This window comes from Ornithorhynchus anatinus, chromosome 11 (assembly GCF_004115215.2).
Source record: "Ornithorhynchus anatinus isolate Pmale09 chromosome 11, mOrnAna1.pri.v4, whole genome shotgun sequence".
NCBI classification, from domain to species: domain Eukaryota; kingdom Metazoa; phylum Chordata; class Mammalia; order Monotremata; family Ornithorhynchidae; genus Ornithorhynchus; species Ornithorhynchus anatinus.
This window is the reverse complement of record NC_041738.1, coordinates 24708497-24721504: the sequence shown is the minus strand read 5'-3', so window position 1 is coordinate 24721504 and position 13008 is coordinate 24708497. Positions and strand designations below refer to the sequence as shown.

General features: G+C 44.7%; 2 protein-coding genes across 5 annotated transcripts in view; one reads left to right on the top strand and one right to left on the bottom strand.

Annotated features, from left to right (window-relative positions):
• The window catches only part of ITFG1 (integrin alpha FG-GAP repeat containing 1), a 235946-nt gene extending 235209 nt beyond the window's left edge, over nt 1-737 (bottom strand). Inside the window, exon 1 of the mRNA XM_029075684.2 lies at nt 527-737. Coding sequence (XP_028931517.1) covers nt 527-734 — 208 coding nt within the window. The 5' untranslated portion in view covers nt 735-737. The remainder of the gene's footprint in view (nt 1-526) is intronic.
• Nucleotides 738-848: 111 nt separating this feature from the next.
• Nucleotides 849-13008, top strand: part of PHKB (phosphorylase kinase regulatory subunit beta) — a 239896-nt gene continuing 227736 nt past the window's right edge. For 2 of the 4 annotated variants that reach the window (XM_029075680.2, XM_029075681.2), the window contains exon 1: nt 849-1025. In XM_029075680.2, coding sequence (XP_028931513.1) covers nt 953-1025 — 73 coding nt within the window. In that variant the 5' untranslated portion in view covers nt 849-952. Of the gene's footprint in view, nt 1026-4617; nt 4777-6548; nt 6639-13008 lie in introns of those variants that run through there. The other 2 variants (XM_029075682.1, XM_007672119.4) reach the window with 2 other exon arrangements.

Here is a 13008-nt window from a genome sequence, read left to right as displayed (position 1 = left end):
AGGAAGAGAAGGAAGAGGAGGAGGACAAGGAAAAGGAGAAGGAAGAGGAGGAGGAGAACAAGGAAAAGGAGGAGGAAGAGGACGAGAAGGATAAGGAAAAGGAGGAGGAAGAGGAGGAGAAGAATAAGGACAAGGAGGAGGAAGAGGAGGAGAAAGATAAGGACAGGAGGAGGAAGAGGAGGAGAAAGATAAGGACAAGGAGGAGGAGGAGGAGAAGGAAAAGGAGAAGGAAGGGGAGGAGGACAAGGAAAAGGAGAGGAAGAGGAGGAGGAGAAGGACAAGGAAAAGGAGAAGGAAGAGGAGAAGGACAAGAAGAAGGAGAAGGAGAAGGAAGAGAAAAGGACAAGAAGAAGGAGAAGGACAAGGAAAAGGAGGAGGAGGACAAGGAAAAGGAGAAGGAAGAGGAGGAGGACAAGGAAAGGGAAAGGACAAGGAAAGGAGGAGAACAAGGAAAGGAAGAGGACAAGGAAAGGAGGAGGACAAGGAGAAGGCCAAGGAGGAGGAGGAGGAGGGCTGGGACACTGACTTTCCCGGATGACGAAGAGGTCCGTCTGCTTGTCCGAGTTGAAGTCCCCGAAGGCGGCGAGGGCTCCCCAGGCCTCGGGTCCGAAGAGGTCTGCGGTGACATTGCGCAGGGCCCGCGCGCGGCCGGAGCCCAGCAGCAGCAGCAGGACCAGCAGGCAGAGGCGCAGCAGCCGCCCCAGGCCCAGCGGCCGCCGGACGCCCCAGCCCATGGCCGGTCCCGCCGCGCCTTACGGCCGCCCCTTGCCGCGCCTTACGGCCGCCGCCCGCCGCCCCCCGGCCCGCCCGCCCGCCGGCCCGCCCCCGCCCCCGCCCCCGCCGGGACCCCCTCCGTCCCCCCCGGCCGCTCGGTCGGCGGATCGGGGCCGCGGCGCCCTCCCGGAGGCCGGGCTTTTGCGACAGTGTCGCGGCGGCCGCGGCCGGGGCGGGGATGGCGGCGGCGGCGCGGATGGCCGACGCCGGCTGGAAGCTGTTGGAGCGCCGGGCCCGCTCCAAGCGCTCAGGTCTGACCCCGGGACCGCCTCCCCTTAATCCCCCTCACCACCGTTATGCTCCTAGGAAAAGCACGGTTCACGGGGGCTCTTCGGCGCTTACTATGTGCCGAGCACTGTTCTGAGCGCTGGGGCGGGGACGAGCTCAACAGGGTGGCCCACTTGGGGCGCCCACTCTTCCTCCCCATTTTAATAAGAATAATAGTCATGATGATGGTCGTTGTTAAGCGCTTATTACGGGCCTAGCACTGCCCGAAGCGCTGGGGGGAGATCCACAGTCAACAGGTTGTCCCACCTGGGGCTCCCACTCTTCCTCCCCTCTTTAATACTAACGATAGGCATGATGATGGTCGTTGTTAAGCGCTTACTACGTGCAAAGCACTGCTCTAAGCGCTGGGGGAGAGCCAAAGTCAACAGGTTGTCCCACTTGGTGCACACAGTCTTCCTCCCCATTTTAATACTAATGATAGTCATGATGATGGTCGTTGTTAAGCGCTTACTACGTGCACAGCACTGCTCTAAGCGCTGGGCGAGATCCAAAGTCAACAGGTTGTCCCACTTGGTGCACACAGTCTTCCTCCCCATTTTAATCATAATAATAGTCATGATAGTAATAGTCAGTAATTGTTAAGAGCTTACTACGTGCCGAACACTGCTCTAAGCGTTGGGCGAGATCCAAAGTCAACAGGTTGTCCCACGTGGGGCTCCCACTCTTCCTCCCCCTTTTAGTGGAAAGAGCACGGGCTTTGGAGTCAGGGCTCATGAGTTCGAATCCCAGCTCTGCCACTTGTCAGCTGTATGACTGTGGGCAAGTCACTTAACTTCTCTGTGCCTCAGTTCCCTCATCTGTAAAATAGGGATTAAGACTGTGAGCCCCACGTGGGACGACTTGATTCCCCTGTGTCTACCCCAGCGCTTAGAACAGTGCTCTGCATATAATAAGCGCTTAACAAATACCAACATTATTATTATTAATAATAGTAGTCATGATGATGGTAATTGTTAAGCGCTTACTACGTGCCGAACACTGCTGTAGGCGCTGGGCGAGATCCAAGGTCAACAGGTTGTCCCACGTGGGGCTCACACTCTTCCTCCCCATTTTAATAATAATAATAGTCATGATGATGGTAGTTGTTAAGCGCTTACTATGTGCCGAGCACTGCTCTGAGCGCTGGGCGAGATCCAAAGTCAACAGGTTGTCCTACCTGGGGCTCCCACTCTTCCTCCCCATTTTAATAATAATAATGATAATAGTCATGATGATGGTAGTTGTTAAACGCTTTCTATGTGTCGAGCACTGTTCTGAGCGCTGGGGCAGAGCCAAGGTCAACAGGGTGGCCCACTTGGTGCGCACAGTCTTCCTCACCATTTTAATAATAATAACTCATTCATTCAATAGTATTTATTGAGCGCTTACTATGTGCGGAGCACTATACTAAGCGCTTGTAATGTACAAATCGGTAACAGATAGAGACGGTCCCCGCCCTTTGACGAGCTTACAGTCTAGTCGGGGGAGACGGACAGACAAGAACAATAGCAATAAATAGAATCAAGGGGATGAACATCTCATTAAAACAATAGCAAATAAATAGAATCAAGGTGATGTACATCTCATTAACAAAATAAATAGGGTAATGATAGTCATGATGATGGTAGTTGTTAAGTGCTTACTGCGTGCCGAGCACTGTTCTGAGCGCTGGGGGAGAGACAACGTCAACAGCGTGGCCCACGTGGAGCTCACACTCTTCCTCCCCATTTTAATAATAATAGTCATGAGGATGGTAGTTGTTAAGCGCTTACTACGTGCCGAGCACTGCTCGAAGCGCTGGGCGAGATCCAAAGTCAACAGGTTGTCCCATGTGGGGCTCCCACTCTTCCTCTCCATTTTAATAATAATAATAGTCGTGATGATAGTAATTGTTAAGCGCTTACTACGTGCCGAGCACTGTTCTTAGCGCTGGGGGAGATCCAAGGTCAGCAGGGTGTCCGACATGGGGCTCCCAGTCTTCATCCCCATTATAATAATAATAAGAATAATGGTATTTGTTAAGCGCATACTGTGTGCCGAGCACTGTTCTGAGCTCTGGGGGAGATGCAATGTCATCAGGTTGCCCCACGTGGGGCTCACAGTCTTCATCCCCATTTGACAGATGAGGTAATTGAGGCCCAGAGAAGTTAAGTGGCCTGCCCAAGGTCACACAGCTGACAAGTGGTGGAACCGGGATTAAAACCCATGTCCTCTGACTCCCAAGCCCATGCTCTTTCCACTGAGCCACGCTGCTTCTCCAACTCTGCCTCCCACCCCATCAGGGCTCTTGCCACTAAGCCACGCCACTTCTCTAACAATACCACTTGTAAGCACCTACTATGTGCCAGTCCCGGTACTAAGCACTGGGGCGGAGGCAAGCAAATCGGGTTGGGCTCAGTCCTTGTCCCACGTGGGGTCCACACTCTCCACCCCTGTTTTACTGATGAGGGAACTGAGGGCCAGAGGAGTGACTTGCCTAAGGTCACACAGCAGGCGAGCAGTGGAGTCAGGATTAGAACCCATGACCTTCAGACTCTCAGGCCCGGGCTGTAGTCTCTACTCCACCTTGCTTCTCCATCTCTGAAAAGGCTGGCGACTGGTCCTGATCCCCAAAATCGGGCAGCCGGCCTTGTCCCCCCAAGATGAAAAAAGGACTTGCTCCTCCTTGGGAAATAAATGTTGGGGTGCAGAGAAATCCACCTTCTTCTCCCCCACAACTCTGCTTTCCATTGCAGACAGCCTCTCCCCCCCTCATTCATTCAAGCATTCTTATGGAGCGCTTACTGTGTACAAAGCACTGTACTAAGCGCTTGGGAGAGTGCAATGCAACAGTAAACCCATTCCTCACTCCCCCGCTTCCTTTCCGCTTTGACCTGGGGTGGGAACAGGAGAAGACTTGGAGACGCAGTGCTGCTTAGAGGATAGAGCATGGGCCTGGAGTCAGACGACCTGGGTTCTAATCCAGCCGATCGCTTTTGTGACCCTGGGCAAGTCACTTAATTTCTCTGTGCCAGTTTTTTCCCCTGTAAAATGGGGAATCAATACTTCTTCCCCCTCCTCCTTAGACTGTGAGCACCAGGTAGGATAGGGACTGTGTCCGGCCTGATTGACCGGTACCTACCCCAGGGCTTAGAATAGAGTTTGACACCTAGTAGACACTTGACAAACCGTAAAAAAAGAAAGGCTGGGATTTTCCCGAACCCAAGTGAACTTTGCAAGTCCCCAGAGGGTGAAATCCCTTCTTCTTCCTCTCTCTTTTCCTTCTGGCCCTGCTCGCTTTGGCTCAGATCAGAGAATCCCTTCCCAAGCCTGGGTGGGGTGAGGGGGAAAGTCCACGGGAGCCATTCCCAAGGATCCTTCCTCCCTCGTCCTACTGGCTCAGGGAATCCTTCCCGTCCCCTAATCTAGTCTTTTGGAGTTCAAAAAGGAATGCCTAGTTCCCAAATGCCAGAGCCCCAGAGGGCACAGAGTTGCAAGTATAAATTTGGCCGATTGCTCTGCCGGTGGCCCAGGCTTGGTGGCGAGATTCTTCCGGGAGCCGGGATTTAAACCGTTATTAATGTTGCTTTTCTCCAGGCTGAAGCTTGCTCTGTTTCCAAATGCAACCGTAAAAGGAATGTGTCGAGCTCTCTGGTCTCCCTACTTGGAAGCAATCTGGAGATGAGTTTGGCAGCCCAAGACCCCAGGAGGGGAATTGGCGTAGAAAAAGAATTTGCCGTTTGACCGCCCTGATCTGTGAGATTTGGAGAGATAATGAGAGGGGGCATCCCATATTCTTGTAAATAGGTCTCTCATAAACTAGCCCTATTTTGGGACTGATGGTACATTTCCCTTTTGCAGGCTTTTTTTTTTTTTAATAATTGCACTATTGTCTAAAGAGTTAGCTGCATACTAGTTCTGAGAGAATTTATGGAAGAAAACAGTTGAATTGCGTAGATGTATACTCACAACTTTGCACTTTTAAAAATAATCATCAAAAAAAACCAAACATGGTAGTGGAACAGCATGGCTTAGTTGAAAGAGCAAGGGCCTGGGAGTTGGAGGACCTAGGTTCCAATTCTTGTTCTCATTTGCCTGCTGTGTGACCTTGGGCAAATAAGTCACTTCTCTGTGTCTGTTTATTCATCTGTAAGATCAGTCATATATTGGTATTTCTTAAGCGCTTACTGTGTACCAGGCACTGTTCTAAGTGCTGTGCAGGGCACTGTACTAAGCGCTTGGGAGAGTACAGTACAACAGAATTAGCCCTTATGTTATCTGTCTGTAAGGGCCTTACAGTCTAGAGGGGGAGACAGACATTAATATGAATAAAATGGGAATTAAATAACTGTTCATCCTCCAATTTAGACTGTGAGCCCCATATGGGTCAGTGATCATGCTCGGCATTATCATCTTGTCTCTACCCCAGCACTTAGGACAGTGCTTGGCACCTAGTAAGAACTTAAAAATATTATGATTTAATTCCATTGAGATAATTATATGTAAATATATGTATTTGAAATGTTTCTGATGAAGCTTTGTCTGGTCTGATTTTGAGAAACGTTTCCTTCTTTTTTCAGAATCAGTTAATATCTTAGTGCAATTTTTAACTGCATATTTGATCTCAAACATTAAGTGCCGTTTAGCAACAGTGATATTTAGAGTGCCATTACAAAAAAAAACAAACCATATAAAACTTGGAAATATTCCCGGGGTATATATTGACATAGAAAATAGCCAAAGCTATCTCTACTTTAAAGTATGTTCCTCATTCTGAAGTTGGCTTTGGTTATTTTCTGTATTTATTTCTGCATATTCAATGGGTTTCCCCTCCTTTTATTGATGTGCAAAACATTAAAACGTAGTTTTGGAAATTCCAGTTCTCGCAGGCACTTAAAATTTTAGGCCTTTTTCTTAAATAATGGATTCAGTTGATCAAATTGTATTCAGCAGATTTAGACAGCAGGTGCTTACGGTTAGTTTTATATCCAACCTGAGTCAGCAAGCATCAGTATCGATTAGGTGTTCTTAAACTAGATACCAATTCAAGACATTATCTGAAGCGTTAATTATTTTGCCATTCAGATTCCCGAATAGGAGAGGATAAAGGTCTTCCGATGCAACTCTTTCTTGTTATACTTTACACATTATCGAGTTTAGCATGATTGATTCGTTCAAAAGGTTGAGTGGATGTTTTGCATTTGGGCTAATTTAAATCTCGGGTACTAGAGTAATAGCGAGTGTTATATAGCAACAAACAAGGATTTCACCTCACAACAAAAAGTTTTACTTGTTTCACTTTTAATAAGTGGATATCCAGTCTACCTAGTTTCATTAAGTCGATAATAGTAGTTCATTCAAATTATAGAAGTATAAAAGGCACAAAAATCACATTATCATGAACCCCAATCATCTCAAAGATTGTGCCCTGCATCGAGGTAATAACACCGCTAACCTTGCATTCGCTTGATTGTTGCTTAATTAAATCTAACCTTCACTAAACAGTTTTGAAAATTGTTATAATTTAGCCTGAGACGTATGTGGTTAGAGACAAGATTTTGAAATGGCCAGTTCGGACAATGAGGCAGCCTCAACTTCCCGTGCTTTCTTAAGGTCTGGTAAGTGTATAGACCCAGAAGGGTTCATTTGATATATTTTAATTATTTAAATTTCTCTCTTTTCTCCATTGCTGTTTTATATAGTCTTTTTTGCATATATATATATATATGAATATATATATGTCCATATATGTATAAATCCATACATATATGTATCATATAAATGGAGCTATTTTGTGGGAATAGATTTTGTGGATTTTAAATCTTAGACTTGTTTGATCTGTCTTTTTAGTTTAGTCATTTGTCTTTTAACTGGTAAAACTGTAGAACTTTACAATTAGAACACCCAATCGTTCAGGATTTTAAGTTGAGAAACTCGACTTTTAATGCACCATTCAGGCTTCCTGCCTTTTGAGGGTTTTTTTCTTTTCCTTTTTGATGTTATGAACATTATTACAGTGGTGTTAATTGCGTCTCCAAAGGCCTTTTCACTTGTGGATCTAAATGTACTGTTGCAAAACTAAGAAAAATACTGTAATCATTTGGAAAAGAAAGGATATTGGCAAAGTCAGCTGCCTCGATCCAGCCAGCTGGGCATATTCCCAGGATATCAGGCCCCTGACTGGAGGGCTTAGGGCGGAGATTTCTAGGGGTTGGTTGAATCTGGCAGAACATCCCAAAGGAATGAGGTTCCGGCAGGTCAGCGGTCCGCTTTTCCTTCCCCAATCCTTAGGAAAAATACCGCTGTCTCCAGGGCAACTGAGCGCCTGCATTCCCTTCAGCCCCAGTTGTTGATCATGCTCCTAGGAAAAGAAACACAATTAAGAGAAAACGAAAGCGTAGCTTGCTGAGGCAATTAGCTTGAATTTTCTAAGTCTGGTCATCCTTGGATGAAGAACAATAGTGTGAAGAATTAATGCCTATTCCACTTGACAGAGGTTATGTTGAAAGGATGAAGTTTCAGCTAAAAATCCTGAAGCCCCACCCTGACTTTGAGCATCCAGAATGAACATAGATCTAGAAAATCTGCTTCCATATAATTCTGAATTGATCGTTGTATATATTATAGCCTGAGTATGTGCTTGAGGGTTGTTTTTTTTAACCTGTTTCCTTGATTGGATTTGGAAAGTCAGATCTTGAAGTGAGAATTACTATTGATGAGTTTTGCCTTCTGATGGATTTAGTGTGTTCTTAAGTGAAAAATGGTTCATTCTAACATCATCATAATTGTGTTATTTGTTAAGCATGTACTGTGTGCTATGCACTGGGTAGATACAAGATAATCAGGTTAGACTTAATCCACGTGTCCCCTGGGGCTGAAGGTATGGGGTGCGGAAGAGCAGGTATTTCCCCATTTTACAGGTGAGTTAACTGAGGCACAGAGAAGTTAAGTGACTTGCCCAAAGTTGTACAGCAGGCCAAGCATGAAGCTGGGATTAAAATCCTGGTCTCCTGATTCCCAGGCCCACTACTGTTTCTCAGTACCTGGGTTTCCAGGGGTTTGTTTTTTTTTTGTTGTTGTTGTTTTTTAACAATGTAAACCAGAGCACCTTTTGAGCATTAAAAAAAAGCACTGAAAAGCTTTGATCTCATAATGAAAGCACAATGATAAGCACAGAAAGCCAAACAATATACCATAAAGTAGGTTGCTTCACATCCTAGACAAGACAGTTAAAATTGCAGTAAGTGGAGGTGAGTTATCAAAACTCAGAGATTGCATTATTTTGTGGGTGAGGTGGGAAATGTTGTCATCTTGTAGTCGTCTTTCTTTTTATTGTTTGGGAGGAGGTATTTACCGTTTTTCTTACTGAGCGGTCCTTCCGGTGTCGCAACTTTCGTACAGGGAAAATTCCATTAGAACTAATGCCGCTTAAGCAAAAGGCTACACGATGAAATTGTTTCCCGAAACCTGACCTTCCTCCCTTTAACCCGGATGCGATTACAATCCCTTTAAAATGAATCTGCATCTCTTTACGACGAAAAACTCTTCTGAATCCAAGCACCTTAGTAAAGCCCTTAGTACTCTGCACACAGTAAGTGCTCAAGAAATGCCACTGATTGATTAATTGATCTTATGCACGATCATTAATTCCGTTTTGGCCCTTTGCTGGAAAAAGAAAGCTCAAGCAGAGGATCAGAGTTTTTGGTCTTCTCGAAACCCAGCCCGGGAACGGAAACAATTCCTGATGAGACAGAAAGGGTCTGTTAATAATAATAATAATGTTGGTATTTGTTAAGCGCTTACTACGTGCAGAGCACTGTTCTAAGCGCTGGAGTAGATACAGGGTTATCAGGTTGTCCCACATGAGGCTCACAGTTAATCCCCATTTTACAGATGAGGTAACTGAGGCACAGAGAAGTGAAGTGACTTGCCCACAGTCACACAGCTGACAAGTGGCAGAGCCGGGAGTCAAACCCATGACCTCTGACTCCGAAGCCCAGGCTCTTTCCACTGAGCCACACTGTTAATAGCGATGGTCCTTGGTCAGATGGACCCTGACACTACCTGATTGGAAACTGCCTTGGTTAACATAGATTGGGCAGAACTTTTGCAACCCATCATTATATTTTCCCCTTGCAGACACTGTCCACTTTTCATTGGAATTTTCTGTTGTTTTTCTGTTGTTCACTAAGGCTTATTCCACAATAAGCCTTTGAACTTTGTTGTTAGACAGTCAGGCCTATGTGGGACAGGGATAGTGGTTATCTTGTATCTACCCCAGTGCTTAGACAGTGCTTGACATATAGTAAGTGCTTAACAAATACCATAATAACAGTCAAGAGAATAATTAAGGGAACAGTGCTTGACACATAGTAAGGGCTTAAAAAATACCAAAATAATAATAATTAAGAGAATAATTAACACAATCAGCAATGTAACTTTTGTCACATAGAGCAAAGTCATTTTACCGAAAGTCAGATCCAGCATTTTTTGTGGGGGTCATTTTTTTCCCTTGGCAAAAATTTAGATTTTTTCACCCAGGGGCCTTCTTCCATAGGATGATGCAAGGGTTAGAAAAACCCATCCTTTTCCCTTTTTTAATTTGCCTACTCTCTCTTCGTTTAATAACTCTATCCTACCAAGTACAATAAAGCAAATCAAATTGTCCACTGGATTATGTACTCATTATTTATTCCCTTTTGTAAGTGTTGTAGCCAGACAGTACGTGTTTCCCGTTGGCCTGTAACTTTTAGCCACGAAGGTCCCTTGTTCAGAGGACCTTAGATACGATATTTTGATTAAATAAGGGAAATTTTCACCTCAAGTATATCTCTCACAAATATCCCACTGTTACATTGTCAATAAACAAAACAAAAATTTCAAAAGTAGAGTTAATGGTAGTTTCTATGGGAACCACCATTGAAGACATGTGAGACTCAGCAGGGTTTTCACATACAGTGCTTTTATATATTTGCCTTGTATTAGCTATTCACATGTTCTCTGTGCTTAAATCTAGGATCTTCTGCAAACCACTTTTAACTTGTATCCAGCTGGGTGCTCTCATGTGTCCCTAGGAAATTCTGCTCTCCGATCTGAGCAGGTGCATTAAATGGGGACATGTGATACAACCCAACTATCCTGCCATGAATTTTGTTGACCTTAAAGAACACTTTCTATATATATATCCTTTGCATAGAGGAAGCTTCAGTTAAAATGTTGCAAGCTGAAAGATTTCATCATGCAAAAGAACTGTCTTTGTTCTCTCACAAGAAGATCCACATTACTGTCCTGAAAATGGTTTCTCCCCCCACCCATCTACTTTTTTCATCTTCGTTGTTCAGTCACCATAGCACACACACCAGCTTTGTTCATCAACTTTGTTTCTGGGAGTACAAAGTTTATTGCTCTTACAGTTCTAGTGATGGTGCTTTTGTAACCCCTTTCAAAGCCGTATTGAAGGCACATCTCCTCCAAGAGGCCTTCCCAGACTAAGCCCCACTTTTCCTCATCTCCCACTCCCTTCTACATCACCCTGACTTGCTCCCTTTGCTCTTTCCCTTCTTCCCCCCAACCCCCCAGCACTTATTTATATATCCGTAATTTTATTTATTTGTGCTGATGGCTGTCTCTCCCCACACCACCCTGCCAGACTGTGAGCTCACTGTGTGCAGGGAATGTCACTGTTTGTTGTTGCATTGTAATTTCCCAAACATTTACTACAGTTCTCTGCACACAGTAAGCACTTAATAAATACAATTGAATGAATGGATGAATGAATAATCGTACTTATTTCAGTGCTTACTATGTACCACGTACTTTGTAACACTGAGACAGATATAGTTTATATCATCAGTGGAATTTATTCAGTGCTTACTGTATGTGGAGCACTGTGCTCAGCTCTTGGGAGAGAGCAGTACAAGAGTTGGTAGAGGAAGCAGCATGGCCTAGTGGCAAGAGCATGGGCTTTGGAGCCAGAGGTCGTGGGTTCTAATCCTGCCTCCATCACTTGTCTTCTATGTGACCTTGGGCAAGTCACTTAACTTCTTTAGTTACCTTATCTGTAAAATGGGAATTGAGACTTTGAGCCCCAAGTGGGACAACCTGATGACCTTGTATCTACCCCAGCACTTAGAACAGTGCTTGGCACACAGTAAACACTTAACAAATACCATAATTATTATTATTATTGTTATGTTCCCTACCTCCTTTGAGCTTACAGTCTAGAGGATGTGTATTTATACTCTCTGTTGAGTTCAAATTTTAAGTCACTCAGGAAATGTTTTATTCTTAGTGTTTTGTCATGTGTGTAGTTGATCCAGAGCTTTTCAGGTTTAATCACTATTTGCTATGACCTGATTAGCTTGTGTCTTTTCCAGAGCTTAGTATGGTGCTTCCCACATAATAAGTGCTTAATAAGTACCATTAAAAAAACCCAAAAAACCCTCACTCTTCATTCCTTCCAAACCACTCCTTTTCTACTCACCAGGCTCAGTACCCTCACCCATATTGTTTCCTGGCCTGGAATTCCTTCCCACAAGTCTGACAGACCATAGCTCTCCCCGCATTCGAAGTCCTCCTAAAATCCCACATCTTCCAACAAGCTTTCCCCAATTAATTAGCTAGCAATCTAAGCCATATAAACTCTTCAAACAAACTCTGAACTTAAGAGCATGTACTACAAACTTACAGCAAATCTCCTCACTAATGTATATTCAACTGTACATTCAGTTATATTTTTCTGTCCGTCTCCTCCATTACGCTGTAAGTTTATCGTGGGCAGGGAGTGGATCGCTTATTTCTCCCACCCTTCCTTCCCAAGCACCTAGTTGAGTTTACGACACCAAATAGTCACTTCAGTGTGATGGGCTTAATAGGGCATTTTGGCAAGTGAGGCAGTCAAAGCCTCAGCCCTCCCAACATTTTAAAAGTTTAGCCCTCACCCTCCTGGCTGGACAAGGAATCTACAGGAACCCTGTTGTGGTGGGGGAGGACAGTGTTATTTCTATTAATGTCCATCTCCCTCACCCCCATCTAGACTGCAAACTCATTGTGGGCAGGAAATATGTCTGCTTATTGTTGTATACTCCCAAATGCTTACTATGGTGCTCTGTACACAGTAAGAGCTCAGTAAATATGATTGAATGAATGAATGTGTCTCCCGCAGAACAGGCCATTTAGAGCAGGGTGGCTTGGTGGAAAGAGCAAGGGCTTGGGAGTCAGAGGTGGTGGGTTCTGATCTCAGCTCTGCCACTTATCAGTTGTGTGACTTTGAGCAAGTCACTTCACTTCTTTACGCCTCAGTTGCCTCATCTGTAAAATGGGGATGAAGACTGTGAGCCCCACGTGGGACAATCTGATGACCTTGTATCTACCTCAGGGCTTAGAACAGGGCTTGACACATAGTAAGCACTTGACAAATGCCATCATTATTATTATTACTTAGTTGTCCTTTCTAAGTATAGTTTGTGAAGAATATATCTACTTTTCAAGAATATATCCATGAGAGGCAGCATGTACTAGTGGAAAGAGCATGGATCTGGGAAGCAGGGCATCTGGATTCTATTCTCTGCGATACCACTTCAATCCATCAGTGAATCAGTGGTGTTTATTGAGTGCTTATTGTGCGCAAAACACTGTACTGAATGCGTGGATCAATCAACCAATGATATTTATTGAGCACTATGTACAGACCACTGTACTAAGCTCTAGGGAGAGCCCAATGCAAGAGAATTAACACCGTAGGTGGGTAAACATCCCCATCCTCAAGGAATTTACAACCTAATGTGGAAGACACATCATAATAATGATGCTATTTGTTAAGGGCTTACTATGTGCCAAGCACTGTTCTAAGCAGTAGAAGCAGCATAGCAAAATGGATAGAGCACGGGCCTGGGATTCAGAAGGTCTTGGGTTCTAATCCCGGTTCCACCGCTTGTCTGCTGTGTAACCTTGGGCAAGTTACTTCACTAGGCCTCAGTTAACTTATCT